Source organism: Acanthisitta chloris, unplaced genomic scaffold, assembly GCF_000695815.1.
Source record: "Acanthisitta chloris isolate BGI_N310 unplaced genomic scaffold, ASM69581v1 scaffold1610, whole genome shotgun sequence".
In the NCBI taxonomy this organism is placed as follows: Eukaryota; Metazoa; Chordata; class Aves; order Passeriformes; family Acanthisittidae; genus Acanthisitta; species Acanthisitta chloris.
The window spans coordinates 1-15,005 of NW_008653127.1; the positions used below are offsets into that span (position 1 = coordinate 1).

Consider the following 15,005-nt stretch of genomic DNA (forward strand, 5'->3'; position numbering starts at 1 on the left):
GACGGCGGGGCAACACATGGGGCATGAGGGGTCCCGTGGGGAGACCTCCGGTAGGGTCTGGGCAGAGGGATCCTACGGAGAGCAGGCCTCCCCAGAAGGGCCTGGGGAGGCAGATCCTACGGGGAGATCCCCGGCAGAGCCTGGGGAGGGGTATTCTGTGGAGAGACCCCAGCTGTACCAGGGATGCGGGTCCCATAGAGATATCGCTGGGACAGGGGTCCCAGCAGTCCTAAATAGGGCCCAGGGAGAAGGGGGTGTCCCACGGAGATACCCCACACGGGATATGGGAGAGGGGGTTCCCCGGGGAGACCCTAGCAGCGTGGGGGGAGTGGGTTCCATAGGGCCAGGAGAGGAGCTTCCCACAGAGACACCCCAGTCCTATTCAGAGGGAGTGACTTCCACAGCCCTACCGGGCCTGCCGTGCTCCCCTGGCCCTACTGGGAGGAGAATCCTACTAGGAGGGAGTCCCTGGTAGATCCCAGGATGGGAGGGTTCCGTGGTGGAGCCCCAGGGGAAGGCTCATGGAGGGACCTTGTTGAGTCCTGATGTCTGTGGACAGACGGAGGTGCTGGACGAGGACCGGCGGTCGGTGAGCGCAGTGGACTACTACTTCATCCAGGAGGATGGGAGCCGCTTCAAGGTGGGTCCCCGGGGTGGAGGCAGGTGGGATGTGGGGTCCCAGGGGGGAACATGCCACCATCACCCATCTGCTCTCTCCTAGGTGGCCCTGCCCTACAAGCCCTACTTCTACATTGCCACCCAGAAGGTGAGGAGGGGACCCTGAGGTCCCCAGGAAGGGGAAAGCATCCTGGGGAGCTTGAGACCTCCTGGGCACTCTCCTTTGGGATGGTCTCCTCCCAAGACACAGAGCCACACTGCTCAGCCTCGGGGTGTCTTTACAGGGCTGCGAGCGGGAGGTGTCCTCCTTCCTCTCCAAGAAGTTCCAAGGGAAGATTGCAAAGCTGGAGACTGTCCCCAAAGAGGACTTGGACCTGGTCTGTATCCCTCTGTGCTCTAGTAGTGTTTTTTTGGGGGCCTTGAATAGCTATAGTGATGTAAGAAGGGAAAGGAACAGAAGGGAAGAGAAATGCTTGATTTAGCTCTCCTGGTGCTTTTGTGGTGTCTAAGAAACATTATGTCTAACTGCTTATCAACAGTGATTACATTCCTCTCCTCGAGCATATAGGCTGTTCCACAGTGCTTTCAGCACGTTAACTGCAGGTGTTAAAGTGCCTGGAGGAAGAAGAGTACTGTGGGAGGGGATTGCTGCTCCTCTTGACCCCCTCTTTCTCCTTTTCCTTTAGTGAATCCCACTCATGGATGCCTGTGTGAGCAGCACAGCTGGCTGTGCCCTTGCTGTGCCACTCTTGCCCTTTTGACATGCCCACCAGAATCTCTTCTTGATGCTTTACTCTCCCACCCATTGGCACCTTTTGTTAGCCAGTTCTTCCTCCTGTGTCAGTGTCATCAGCCTTCCCCCTCTCTCATGGTGCCCAGCCCTGAGCTGCTGTTCCTTTGCTGCTTCACAGCCAAACCACTTGGTGGGCCTGAAGAGGAACTACATCAAGCTGTCCTTCAACACAGTGGAGGACTTGGTGAAGGTGCGGAAGGAGATCTCTCCTGCTGTGAGGAAAAACAGAGAGCGGGACCAGGCGAGCGATGTCTACACGGCCATGCTGTCCAGGTGAGAGCTCCCTGCAGGGCAGCCAGTCAGTCCCTCATGTTAATGACTCACAGAATCTTGGAATAGTTTGGATTGGAAGGGACTTTTAAAGGTCATCTAATCACACCTCCTGCCATGGGCAGGGACACTTTCCACTAGACCAGGTTACTCCAAGCCCTGTCCAACCAGGCCTTGGATGTTTCCGGGGATGGGGAAGCCACAGCTTCTCTGGGCAACCTGTGCCAGTGCCTCATCACCCACTCAATAATTAGGCACCTCAGAGGTGGTGTCCTGCCTGGTGTCTGACCCCAGTTGTGCCTCTCTGCCAGCCACCCCTGAGGTGGTTCATCCAGCTCCATACTGCACATCAAGAGCTCCAGAGCTGATGGGATGGGGTGGTACCCCTGCCTGTCTGTGAAATAGATTCCCTGTTCCCTGTGAAGGCATGCTGGGCAGCCTTACTCATAGTTGTGACTAAAAGGGAAAAACCCCCAACATTTTCTATTCCTCTCCTGTCCCTGACTCGTGCTGCTGCTGTCATCAGTGCCGGTGACTGTCCCTTGGAGACTGGCACTCAGGTAAGGCAGCTGCTTCCCTCTGCCCTTGCAGTGCTCTGAGCGGAGGCACTCTGAGCACGGATGAGGAAGGAGCCTCCAGGAAAATTGCCAACCAGATGGACAACATTGTGGACATGAGGGAGTACGACGTGCCCTACCACATTCGCCTCTCCATTGACCTGAAGATCCATGTGGTGAGTAGGGAAGAGCTTTGCCTTCTTGTGGCCACGTTTCTGAAGCACAGAAAAGGTTGTTTTATCTCCCAAGACCTTCACAAAGGTGTTGATGATGATGAATTCATGCCCAGTGCTTAGTCTTGTGCTGTTGGGCTTCTTCTTAGTTAATGACATGCAGAAAAGTTAATTGACTGATTCATGGACATAGTTTGAGCCTTTCCTCTGGGCTCTGTGTGATACCCATGCTTCTGTCAGAGTGCCATGGAGAGCTGGTCCTGCAGTCCCTGCCCACACTCCTCCCTCCACAGGCTCACTGGTATAACGTGAGATACAGAGGCAGCACCTACCCCCCCGAAATCACCCGCCGAGATGACCTCGTGGAGCGACCAGTGAGTGTTATGTGGGCAGATGTCCTGTCCAGGTGTGCCTGCCCCAAGGGACTGTTCTCTGACATGCTCCTGGCGTCACACCACGGTGGAAGGGGCAAGGTTGTGTTTCTGGGCTTAGGTAATGATTTTTGGGTTGAAAAAACACAAAATTGATTAGTGGGGAGGGTTTGGTTAGCTTGCTGGGCCAGCACTGGGCTTGATGGGAGCTGCTCTTTAACTTCAAGTCATTCCATCAGCTCTGGAATGTTTTCTAACGGATTTGGTCCTGCCTAGGATCCTGTCGTTCTTGCCTTTGACATTGAGACAACCAAACTCCCTTTGAAGTTTCCTGATGCAGAGACAGACCAGATCATGATGATCTCCTACATGATTGATGGACAGGTGAGGACAGTGGGGTGGGTTCACCTGTCCTCACCTGCCCACTGCCCTGCTGGCTCCAGGCTTGCTGTGCTGTGCCATGTGAGGCTGTGGAAATGGCATTAAAGTTTGGGTGATGCACAAGATCCTGAGTTTCAGTCCCCAGCTCAGGTTGCTGGTGCTTCTCTGAGGCCGAGGAACAACAGTGGTGTCTCATGTCTCTCCATGGCCTTCCTTTCTGATGGCTATGATGGTTCAGCGGATGACTCCCTGCTGGCTCCAGGCTTGCTGTGCTGTGCCATGTGAGGCTGTGGAAATGGCATTAAAGTTTGGGTGATGCACAAGATCCTGAGTTTCAGTCCCCAGCTCAGGTTGCTGGTGCTTCTCTGAGGCCGAGGAACAACAGTGGTGTCTCATGTCTCTCCATGGCCTTCCTTTCTGATGGCTATGATGGTTCAGCGGATGACTCCCAACCAGTTGTTCCCCTTGACAGAAGCTCTGGCTTTCAAGAGGAAAACATCCCATCACTTGGACAGCATTTTTGGGTTGCCTGCAAGTTCTCCTCACTGCCTCCCTGTCACCTCCCTAGGGCTACCTAATCACAAACAGGGAGATCGTCTCAGAGGACATTGAAGACTTTGAGTTCACTCCCAAGCCGGAGTATGAGGGTCCATTTTGTGTCTTTAATGAACCAGATGAGGTGAGTCAGTTCTGCCCAGCACAGTTTTTACTTGCCTAGAGCTCTTGTTGGACAAAGGAAGCTCATTCAGGCTGCCTTGCTGGGGAACGTGGTGGGTCCAGTCGGGCTGGTTGTGCTTTCATTTCTTGGGAGTAAGGGTAAGAGAGGTCAGGTTTGGGTTAGGTGGGGAGGAAAGTGGAAGGTTTGTTAAACTGTGGTACCCACCACCTCCATGGAGGAGTTGAAGTTCCTTTAAATACTTACCTTCTCTGTTTCATCCCAGGCTCATTTAATCCAGAAGTGGTTTGAACATGTCCAGGAGACCAAACCTACCATCATCGTCACATACAACGGAGACTTCTTTGACTGGTAAGACCAGGAATGAGAACTAAGCTGGCAAGGTGTCACCTGAGCTGGAGGGCAGGGCCAGGTTCCATCCTCAACATTCTTCAATAGCTCAGACAGTGTGGGATCCATATGGACTGGTCACTTTATGCCCCTGCCCAAATCCTGTGGTCATTGGCCTGGCAGTTTCTATAGAGTCCCATTGGCTTGGCTGAGCTGCTTTAAATCCCTGTTGGCATGGGAATGTTGGTGTTTGGATGAGCCCACTCGAGGGAGGGCAGAAGATACCTGGAGGATACTGGGAGAGGGGCACAGGCAAGCCTTGAGAAGCAGGGGGAGAGGGACCATGTGTCTCCTTCTCCTCCAGGTGCAGACTGTGAGCAAGCAGCTTTGCCCCTTGGGTCACACTGCAATTCTAGGCACCTTCCACCAGCTCAGGTTCCTCCAAGCCCCATCCAACCTGGCCTTGAACACTTCCAGGGATGGGACATGCACCTGTCCTGCAGGAAGTTTTCCCCATGAAATACACAGATAAATAACAGGAAAAATTCTTTTAAGTACTTCGTAACAAAGCATTTGTGAAACTGTTGTCAGAGATGAAGAGAAATGCCTGTTCTGCCCCTTCCCTTCACACTGCTTGTTTCCCCAGGCCCTTTGTGGAAGCAAGAGCAGCAGCTCATGGAATTAATATGTATCAGGAGATTGGGTTTCAGAAGGACAGCCAGGGAGAGTACAAAGCATCCCAGTGCATCCACATGGACTGTCTGAGGTACTGAATGCTGCCCCTCTGCATAGAGCTGTGTCTTTATTGCTTGAATTTATGTAAAATACCTATGGTTGTATTTGAATACTGTTTTCACTCTGCCTGTTGGGAGGTTTCATGTGTCACACCTTCTTCAGCTGTGTGATAATCCATGTTGTAGTATTTTAGTATGTTAAGAGGTTGGACTGGAGCTTAGAGCTCATCCAGCCCCAACCCCCTGCCCTGGGCAGGGACACCTTCCACCAGAACAGGTTGCTCAAGGCTTTAGCTAACCTGTGTTGGAACACTGCCAGGCTTGGGGCAGCCACAGCCTCCCTGGGCAACCTGTGCCAGTGTCTCATCACCCTCACAGGGAAAACTTCTGCCTAATGTCTAATCTAAATCTCACTCAATTTAACCCCATTACTCCTTGTCCTATCACTACAGTGACATTTCTGTGACCTCTTCTTCCCCTTGGCATGCTGCATCCTGCAGGAGCTGCCAAGCCTTCCCCTGAGGGACTCCCAGGACTGGCTCTCACCCTGCAGTTATGAGTGTTTGAGGGCTAATTTGGGGCAACAGAGAAAGTGTGAGATAAGCTTAGGTCATTGGAGTGGAGAAGGGACTGTAGCCTCACCCACCACCCTCCTGTCCCAGCTGGAAGAGGAAAGGACACATGGGGAAGAGAGAAGTTTGGGGGTTTTATGTAGGTTTCCCCCACTGGAGCAGTCTGGGCTCTGGAGTATTGCAATCCTGGTGGGATCTTCTCCAGTGGTGAAATGTTTATCTTAAAGCCACTGAGGGAGCTGGAAGGTGGGAATTCCAAGCAGTGGTGATGGGATGGACAATGTTTTTCCTGGTTGGGATAGCTGAAGTTGGACAGCACTGTACTATGCTGGAATGCTGGGCTGTCCTTGGTGAGAGGTCCCCATGGGAGTCAAGGTCCCCATGGTACTCAAGATCTCCTTAGCAACCCTGAGCCCATTTTGAAGGTTATGGCTGTTTTTTCTGCACAAACTGATGTTTTCATGATTCTGTCCAGGTGGGTGAAGAGAGACAGTTACCTCCCAGTGGGAAGTCACAATCTGAAAGCAGCAGCTAAAGCAAAACTGGGTTATGATCCAGTGGAGCTGGACCCTGAGGAGATGTGCCGGATGGCCACGGAGGAGCCTCAGGTATTCCATCCCTGTGCTCTGTGGGAAAACAAGCCTAGAGCAGCTGCACCCAAACTGTCTCCCCAAACTGCTGATGCCTTAGAGCTTGTGGGGAGAAGGAACAGGATTCCCCTGAAGTTGTTCTGGCATTGCACTGTGCAGTCTCTGTATTTCTTTACATCAGTGTGGGGGGACAGGCACCACTGAAATCAGAAACACCATAAAGAGCTGTGACCTGCTGGAGGGGACAGGAGAGGGTTAGTGCTCCAGGTGACACAGGCAGGGGGTTCTGCTGAGCCCTTGAGCAGCCTCCTGAGTCCCAAATGGGGTGGATTCTGTGCCTTCAGCTCATTCCCCGTTTCTTCTCAGTCAAAGCTGACATGTCTCTGTGTGATTAGAGCTAGAGCAAGGTGGTCTTGAAGCAAACACATTATTCTAGACTATAGACTATGGAAAAATACACCTTTCCCTTCTCCCTGCTGATGTAAACATGTCCAGCAGGAAGCAGTGAACAAAAGTTGTCACTGAGCTGCTCTGTCCCATGCAGTTGGGATTAACTTGCCTCTCTCCTTCTCTGACAGACCTTGGCCACCTACTCAGTGTCTGATGCTGTTGCTACCTACTACATGTATATGAAGTATGTGCATCCCTTCATTTTTGCCTTGTGCACCATCATTCCCATGGAGCCTGATGAGGTGAGTGCCTTCCTAAAGTGATGAGTTCTTTGCCATGTCTCCCACCCTGTAGGGATGCTCTGGCCACAGATCTGATGCCCACTGCCTGGACACTTTGCATCCATGTAACAGAGGGTGGATTTAGAGGCCACTCCTTGCTCCCCACAGCCATGGGGTGTTTGGAGCGAGCAGTCTGAGAACAAGACACTTGAGGGTTGGCAGTGCAGGGCTGGAGCAAGGAAGTATGGCTGATGGTCCATGGTCAGCCAAGTTCACTTGCATTCATGGCTATGCAAAGCTGGATCTCCTGATGGTTGTGACACTAGACAGGCTGTAAGGCCAGTCTGGTGCCACCAGCTCTGGGACAGCACTCCAGCTGAATCAGACTGGTTTGGGTTGGAAGGACCTTAAAGCTCATCCAGTTCCACTCCCTGCCATGGGCAGGGACACCTTCCACCAGCCCAGGTTGCTCCAAGCCCCATCCAACCTGGCCTTGAACCCTTCCAGGGATGGAGCAGCCACAGCCTCAACACCCTCATGAGGAGGAATTCCTTCCCAGTATATGAATCTATTCCTTTTGAGTTTAAAACCTTTGGTTTCTCTCCTGCAGGTGTTAAGGAAAGGATCTGGGACACTGTGTGAGGCACTGTTGATGGTTCAGGCCTATCATGCCAACATCATCTTCCCCAACAAGCAGGAGCAGGAATTCAACAAGCTTACAGAAGATGGGCACATGCTGGACTCGGAGACATACGTGGGAGGCCACGTGGAGGCACTGGAATCTGGAGTCTTCCGCAGTGACATTCCCTGCCGCTTCAAAATGGTGAGGGCCCAGCAGCCAGCCCCTGTCCTCAGTGAGCATTCTGGTGAGGGATAATCCTCCATAGGTGTTGGCATCTCCAGTGTGTCCCTGCTGGGCAGCACCTGGAATCACAGAATTATTGAGGTTGGAAAAGGCCTCTTAAGACTATCAAGTCCAACCATCAACCCAACAGTGCCAAGGCCACCATTAATTCATGTCCCCTAGTGCCACATCCACATATTTTTTGGACACTTCCAGGGATGGTGATTCCACCACTGCTCTGAGCAGTCTGTTCCAATGCTTGAGACCTTGGGCACCTGAAGTTGGGATGGGATGGGAGGAGGTCTCCAAGTGGCTATCTGTGCTTCATTGGTAGAGCAAGTGTCACATGTCACATACTGGAAGCAAGACAGAGCTTGTTGACAGTGAGAGGATGGTGAAATGAGGGTTTGGGGTTATTTTCTGGGGCAGCACTTCTGCTGAATCAGACTGGTTTGGGTTGGAAGGACCTTAAAGCTCATCTCATCCACCCCCTGCCACAGCAAGGGACATGTTCCACCAGCCCAGGTTGCTCCAAGCCTCATCCAACCTGGCCTGCAACACTTCCAGCTTCTAACCAGTAGTTCTTGGAAGTTATACCTCTGTCCCCTTGGGGTCCTGGTCTCCCTCTGTCCTTCTCTGTCTCAACCTAAACTTCTTCTGAACCCTCCTTGAGGGTCTTTCACCTGTTTCTGGATCAGGTGGCTGCCTCCATCACCTCAGCATGTCCCCTATAGCTTAGAGCTCCCCAAGCCAGGCAGGGACAGGGGTGCAGGGCAGGAGCTGCCACCCTGCCCACGGCCTCACTGCCATCCCCGTGTCCCTGCAGAATCCTGCTGCCTTCGACTTCCTGGTGCAGCACGTGGAGAAGACCCTGCGACATGCCATCGAGGAGGAGGAAGGTCTGCCCTTGGATCAGGTCACCAACTTCCAGGAGGTACAGCGCCCATGGCATGGCTGGGGCTGGGCAGGAAGGGCTGGGACTGCTGCTCTGAAGTGCCTGTTTGGGTTTGGTTTATGCTCTGTGGAGAGAGACCAAGAAGAGGGATGCATTTTCTGTTTTCCCCTTTGCAGCTTCAACCAGGAACAAAGCTCTGAGAGAGCTGGGAATAGATTTAGGGAGAAGACAGACCCCTCAGATATCCCAAATATTCATGTTCTTCTTGTTCCCCACTTATCAGCTACAAAATGCATGTTGCCCCTCTCCAAACCCACATCTGGAGGTTCTTGGAGGACAGCACCAGACTGGGGACTTATGCTCTTTGCTGTTGTCTCCATTGACCTGTTTGCACTGAAAAAGTCCTTGATCAAGTCACATTTAGGAAGCAGCTGTTCCCACCTGCCATGTACCCCTACAGGAAAGCCCAACTTGGAGGTCCAAAAGAAAACCTAAATCACTGATGGTCAAGGAGTCCCCGATCTGCTCCTTTGGTCCTTGACTTCTGTCCCCAGAGCCAGTGGCAGATGTTCCTGTGAAGACGTGAAGGACCAAATTCAGCAAGTATTTGACTCCTTAACTCCTTCTTGTCTGAGTTTCACTTCTCTTTGTCTCGACACAGGTCTGTGATGAAATCAAGGTCAAACTGAATTCCCTGAAGGATGTTCCCAACAGAATTGAGTGTCCCCTTATCTACCATCTGGACGTGGGGGCCATGTACCCTAACATCATTCTGACCAACAGATTGCAGGTGGGTAACATCAACCTTATCTTTCCTAATTTGACTTCTAGATGACTTTGGTGGTCCCTCTGGTTCCTCTTAACAGCAAGGGCTGAACTTCATGCCCAGGGCAAGGGGACCAGATGAGGCTGGGTGTGAAAGTCAGTCAAGTGCCATGGAGAATCACAGAATCATTTTGATTGGAAAAGCCCTCTAAGGCCATCAGTCCAACCATTCCCCCAGCACTGCCGAAGCCACCACTAACCACTAGCAATGTCCCCAAGTGCCACATCCACACAGCTGTTAAATCCCTTCAAAGATGGTGACCACCACTGACCTAGGCAGCCTGTGCAGGGGTGGACAACACTTCCAGTATAGGAATTTTCCCTAATATCTAACCTAAACCTCCCTGGCACAACTTGAGGCCATTTCCTGTCATTGTGTCCCTTGTTCCCTGGGAGCAGAGCCTGGCCCCACCTGGCTGCACCTCCTGGCAGGGAGTTGTAGAAAGCAGAAGGTTCCCCTGAGCCTCATTTTCTCTAGGCTGATCCCCCACAGCTCCCTCAGCTACTCCTTGTGCTCCAGCCCCTTCCTCAGCTCCGTTCCCTTCTCTGGATACCAGGTCTGCACAGACTGAGCTGCATCTTTAGCTAGAACTCCCCAAAAATGCAGCTGTTGTTTTGTGTTCCTGAAAGGCTCTGGGAAGGGGAACTCTGAGTACAATCTCTGATGGTCACACCTGCACTCTCCTGCCACCCAGCACCTGTTCTGGCCCAAGCTGTCCTTTGGGGCCCTGTCCCCTCTAACACCTGTGTGTCTGTCACTGTACCCAGCCCTCAGCCATAGTGGATGAGGCCACGTGTGCTGCTTGTGACTTCAACAAACCAGGAGCCAACTGCCAGCGCCGCATGACGTGGCAGTGGAGAGGAGAGTTCAGTAAGTACAGGAAGGACTGTGCAGTCCAACGCAAAGGGATGGAGCCCAATTCCTGCTTCTGGCCTGGGAGACTGATCACTGCCCTCCTCCACAGTGCCTGCCAGCCGCAGCGAGTACCACCGCATCCAGCAGCAGCTGGAGTCAGAGAAGTTCCCTCCCCTGTCTCCTGATGGACCACCCCGTGCCTTCCATGAGCTCTCCAGGGAAGAGCAGGCCAAGTATGAGAAAAAGCGACTGGCAGGTAAAAACCAAACCATCAAGGTGATGCTCTGGAGCTATGTTCACCATTAACCCCAGTTAATGAGCAGTGTTCACCATTAGTGACCCCTCCCATGGCTGTGGGGTGGGGTCAGATGGGTCCAGCATCAGAAGTTCTCCAAGATCCCAGCAGGCTCCTGTGTGCTTCCTAAGAGGTGCCAGGCACTGGTGCCTCTATCAGTATTTCTCTTTGTCCAAACCTGAGGATTTGGGCTGAAACATGAATGGCTCTGTTTTTTTGTAATGCTGCTAATTAAAGCCAGTTAATGAAAGGAAAACATCATATTATCCTGTCACTTGGAGGGATGCTGTCCAGCAGAACCATCCAGTTGGCTGGTGGCAGAGCCTGGCTTTGTGCATGGGCCATGACTTTGCCCCCTGTCCTTGCATCTCCCTAACAAGGTGCTGCTTCTCTCCATGCTGGGATCTTCCTTCCTCTCCCACTGTTGTAGGACTGCCCCTCGCTCACCCATCCCTGATGCTTAGCTGTCTCCCTGCCCCTACTGTGCCCATCCCTCTGTAGCCAGACACCCATCCCTGAGAACCTCCCTCTGCCTCTTCCCTTGACCAGATTATTGTCGCAAGGCTTACAAGAAGATCCATGTCACCAAGGTGGAGGAGCGAGTCACCACCATCTGCCAGCGAGAGAACTCCTTCTACGTGGACACGGTGCGAGCATTCCGCGACCGCCGCTACGAGTTCAAGGGGCTGCACAAGGTACTGAGCTTGGCTGCTGGTCAAACTTGGCTTGCCAAGGCCAGGGACCTCTTGTGTCTTGCTGAAAACCCCAAAGGTTTGCCCAGAGCAGCTGTGTCTGTTCCATCCCTGGAAGTATTCCAGGCCAGGAATGTGGCGTGGAGCAATCTGGGCTAGTGGAAGGTGTCCCTGGGCATGACAGTGCATGGAACAAAATGAGCTTTAAGGTCCTTTCCCACCCAAACCGTTCTGGGAGGCTCTGAGACTACCTCTGGCAGAGTTAATTAATGAACCAGTTGCTTTGCTGCTCCTCCCAGCTGCCTGTTTTGTAATAGATCACAAGGCTGGCAGAGAGTTTTTTTCCTACAGTGATTCTGCTGTCAGCCAGACATGGATTGCTGCAGGCAGCATGTTGGGTCCTTCCCTGCACACACGTGGTGTAGCACCACTGATGCTCATTCAGTTCCAGTCGATGGTGGGAGCTGCATGTCCCTCTCACCATGGGACAAAGTGCCTCTGGCCAAACCCTCCTGTGCTGTGAAAGGAAAAGGGATGTGTAGCTCATGCTACTGATCTTTTGGCAAGGATACTGCTCTAGAGTTGAAATGCTATGCTGGGACTGAGTGGGAACCAGTTGGGTGCCAGCAGTAGTGATAAATGGGATTGTCCTGACCCTGCCCATGGTGTGCAGGTGTGGAAAAAGAAGCTGTCTGCAGCAGTGGAGATGGGAGATGCCTCTGAAGTGAAACGCTGCAAGAACATGGAGATCCTGTATGACTCCCTGCAGCTGGCCCACAAGTGCATCCTCAACTCCTTCTATGGTTATGTCATGAGGAAAGGGTGAGTCTCCCCCTGGGCAATGCAGGGTCCTCCAGAGAGGCCCCTTGGAAACCAGGGTTGTCCTGGTGAGGCTGTCACTTGCTTTACCTTCTCCTGAACCGTCAAGGTGAGGGTTGGTGCTGCCTGAAACACTCTTCTCTTGCTTCCACCCCATGACTTCTAGTCCTGGAGACTCTTGCCAGACATTAAATAATGGGAATCTTGTCTGTTACTGGGTTTCCAGCTTTTCTGAAGCATAAGTAGGGCAAGGAGGACAGTGTTCCAACAGCCAGTGCTGGTGGGTTTCTTGCCCTCTTGCACCTGGAATTCCTCCTGCTCTTACATAGCCGAGTTTGTCATGCTCTTGACTGTGACTCCTTTGCTCCCAGAGCTCGTTGGTACTCCATGGAAATGGCTGGAATTGTCTGCTTCACGGGGGCTAATATCATCACCCAGGCAAGGGAGCTGATTGAGCAGATTGGGTGAGTGTGTTCCCAGCTGGGGAAGGTCCATCTGCATCTGGGATAGATGTTGGGAGCACATTAAACACCAAAGCTTTCAGAGGGCTGGAACATCTTTCCTATGAGGAAAGGCTGGGAGAGCTGGGAATGTTCAGCCTGGAGAAGAGAAGGCTCCAGGGACACCTTAGAGCCCCTTCCAGTGCCTAAAGGGGCTCCAAGAGAGCTGCAGAGGGACTTGGGACAAGGGCCTGGAGGGACAGGACACAGGGAATGGCTTCCCATTGCCAGAAGGCAGGGATAGATGGGATATTGGGAAGGAATTGTTCCCCTGTGAGGGTGCTGAGGCACTGGCACAGGTTGCTCAAAGTAGCTGTTCCATCCCTGGGAGTGTTCCAGGCCAGGTTGGATGTGGCTTGGAGCAACCTGGGCTAGTGGAAGGTGTCCCTGCCCATGGTAAGGGGTGGGGAATGAGATGTGCTTCAAGGTCCTTCCAACCCAAACCATTCTGGGTTTCTATGATTTCATGAACATTCAGATCCCTGACACTGCTGTGGTTGTTCTGTTGTGTTTGAGGGTTTGCTTTGCAAAGGGAACAGAGAGTGGATGCAATAGGCTGCTGCTGCCTTTGAGGGGCACAGAGCTGATCCTGACCACTCATCCACTCTGCTCCTGACAGTGGCCTCCCTTCCTTCCTTCCTTAGGAGACCTCTGGAACTGGATACCGATGGAATTTGGTGTGTCCTCCCCAACAGCTTCCCAGAGAACTTTGTCATCAAGTCAACCAATGCCAAGAAGCCAAAGGTGACCATCTCCTACCCAGGTGCCATGCTGAATATCCTGGTGAAGGTGAGTCTGCAGCTGGGAGAAGGAGGTGGAGAGTTGATGATGGAGGAGGATCCCTCTTCCATCTCCACTTCCCATGGAACTAGTGAGATGTTGGGACTGATGGCCCTGGAGAGCATCCAAGGAGAGTGAGAGGCTCAATATCCCCCAGCAGAGGGGGGTCTGTAAGAGACCAGGTTTCACACATGCTCAGCTGTGCAGGTTGGGAGTCCAGAGCAAGGTCTGAACCCATCCTCTGCTCATTCCATCCTCTGTAAGACAAAAGAATATCATCCTAGGGTCCAAAGTGTTTTTCTCCTCAACCGGCAGATCAGATGTTTTGATTTTTGCTCCCCAGAGGGGTGCTCAGGGATCCTTTTGGGCAGGGTGTGTGCCAGGGCCATCCCCTGGTGTGACCTGGCTGTGGAGGTAAAGCTGTTCTCCTGGGGCTGTGCCCACAGGAAGGCTTCACCAATGACCAGTACCAGGAGCTGCAGGACCCAGCCTCGCTCACCTACGTCACACGCTCAGAGAACAGCATCTTTTTTGAAGTGGATGGTCCATACTTGGCCATGATCCTCCCAGCTTCCAAGGAGGAGGGCAAGAAGCTGAAGAAAAGGTGAGATTTTCAAAGCTTGAGATATTATCCCTTTCCCAGAGCAACACACAGGGTCTCATGCCCTTCATGCACATAGGGCATGCTTGTCTTTGCCCCTGGAGTCAGCAGCACAGTTGACTTACTGGCTTTAAATGGCAAGTTGCTTACATCAGATCATGCTTGAATCCAGCTGTGCATGTGCCATACCAGGATGCCAGGCTGGATGAGGCTTGGAGCAGCCTGGGCTAGTGGAAGGTATCCCTGCCCGTGGCAGTGGGTGAAATGAGATGAGCTTTAAGGTCCCTTCCACTGTGGTTCTATGGGTCAGTGTGGCTGAGCTGGGCCATGAGCTGATGTGCTTTTCCAGACCAAGTTGAAATGGTTGCTAGAGCAGCTGTAGGTATTTGAGATCATCCAGGTGCCACCATGGCTCCTTTGAACATGCTGGATGGTGACATGCTGGCATGGGGATAGGTGTCCTGGCAGGAGGGAGACCAGTGGGATCCTGGGGGACATGTCCCTTGGCACAGGCCAGGTTTGCCCACGCTGTCCCTCCTAGGTATGCAGTGTTCAACGAGGATGGGTCCCTGGCTGAGCTGAAGGGATTCGAGGTGAAGCGCCGAGGAGAGCTGCAGCTGGTGAAGATCTTCCAGTCGTCTGTGTTTGAAGCCTTTCTGAAAGGCAGCACGCTGGAGGAGGTCTATGCTTCAGTGGCCAAGGTGGCTGATTACTGGCTGGATGTGCTCTACAGCAAGGTAGGCACAGCTTAGTATGTCTGCACTCCGAGGTGGAGCTGGGGAAGGAGTGTCTGAGCTGGTCAGGCACTGTGTGGACTTTGCTTGCACAGAGTCAGTGGTCCCTTGTGCCTCTTTCACCCTTGGTCAGTTTGCGAACACTAAGCTGGGTGGGAGTGTTGATCTGCTGGAGGGCAGGAAAGCTCTGCAGAGGGATCTGGACAGGCTGGATTGATGGGCCAATGGTGTGAGGTTCAACAAGAGTCCTACCCTTGGGTCATGACAAGCATGGAATGCTCCAGGATGGGGGCAGAAGGGCTGGAAAGCTGGAAGAGGCCCTGGGGGTGCTGTGACAGCAGCTGGACATAACCCCAGGTGTGCCCAGGTGGGCAAGAGGCCAATGGCACCTGCTTGTCCCAGCCCCCGTGATCCTCCCCCTGTGCTGG

The 15,005-nt window shown here is 52.9% G+C and overlaps 1 protein-coding gene across 1 annotated transcript in view; it reads left to right on the forward strand.

Annotated features, from left to right (window-relative positions):
* Nucleotides 1–559: 559 nt before the first annotated feature.
* Nucleotides 560–15,005, forward strand: part of POLE (polymerase (DNA directed), epsilon, catalytic subunit) — a gene marked incomplete at its 5' end in the record, with an annotated part of 26,645 nt that continues 12,199 nt past the window's right edge. The window contains 23 exons of the mRNA XM_009079433.1: nucleotides 560–640; nucleotides 722–766; nucleotides 903–995; nucleotides 1,530–1,684; nucleotides 2,273–2,414; nucleotides 2,705–2,785; nucleotides 3,059–3,166; nucleotides 3,732–3,842; nucleotides 4,105–4,190; nucleotides 4,816–4,935; nucleotides 5,951–6,083; nucleotides 6,644–6,757; nucleotides 7,347–7,559; nucleotides 8,407–8,514; nucleotides 9,137–9,265; nucleotides 10,069–10,171; nucleotides 10,266–10,412; nucleotides 11,001–11,146; nucleotides 11,817–11,965; nucleotides 12,334–12,426; nucleotides 13,107–13,251; nucleotides 13,689–13,846; nucleotides 14,385–14,580. Coding sequence (XP_009077681.1) covers nucleotides 560–640; nucleotides 722–766; nucleotides 903–995; nucleotides 1,530–1,684; nucleotides 2,273–2,414; nucleotides 2,705–2,785; nucleotides 3,059–3,166; nucleotides 3,732–3,842; nucleotides 4,105–4,190; nucleotides 4,816–4,935; nucleotides 5,951–6,083; nucleotides 6,644–6,757; nucleotides 7,347–7,559; nucleotides 8,407–8,514; nucleotides 9,137–9,265; nucleotides 10,069–10,171; nucleotides 10,266–10,412; nucleotides 11,001–11,146; nucleotides 11,817–11,965; nucleotides 12,334–12,426; nucleotides 13,107–13,251; nucleotides 13,689–13,846; nucleotides 14,385–14,580 — 2,856 coding nt within the window. The remainder of the gene's footprint in view (nucleotides 641–721; nucleotides 767–902; nucleotides 996–1,529; nucleotides 1,685–2,272; nucleotides 2,415–2,704; nucleotides 2,786–3,058; nucleotides 3,167–3,731; nucleotides 3,843–4,104; nucleotides 4,191–4,815; nucleotides 4,936–5,950; nucleotides 6,084–6,643; nucleotides 6,758–7,346; nucleotides 7,560–8,406; nucleotides 8,515–9,136; nucleotides 9,266–10,068; nucleotides 10,172–10,265; nucleotides 10,413–11,000; nucleotides 11,147–11,816; nucleotides 11,966–12,333; nucleotides 12,427–13,106; nucleotides 13,252–13,688; nucleotides 13,847–14,384; nucleotides 14,581–15,005) is intronic.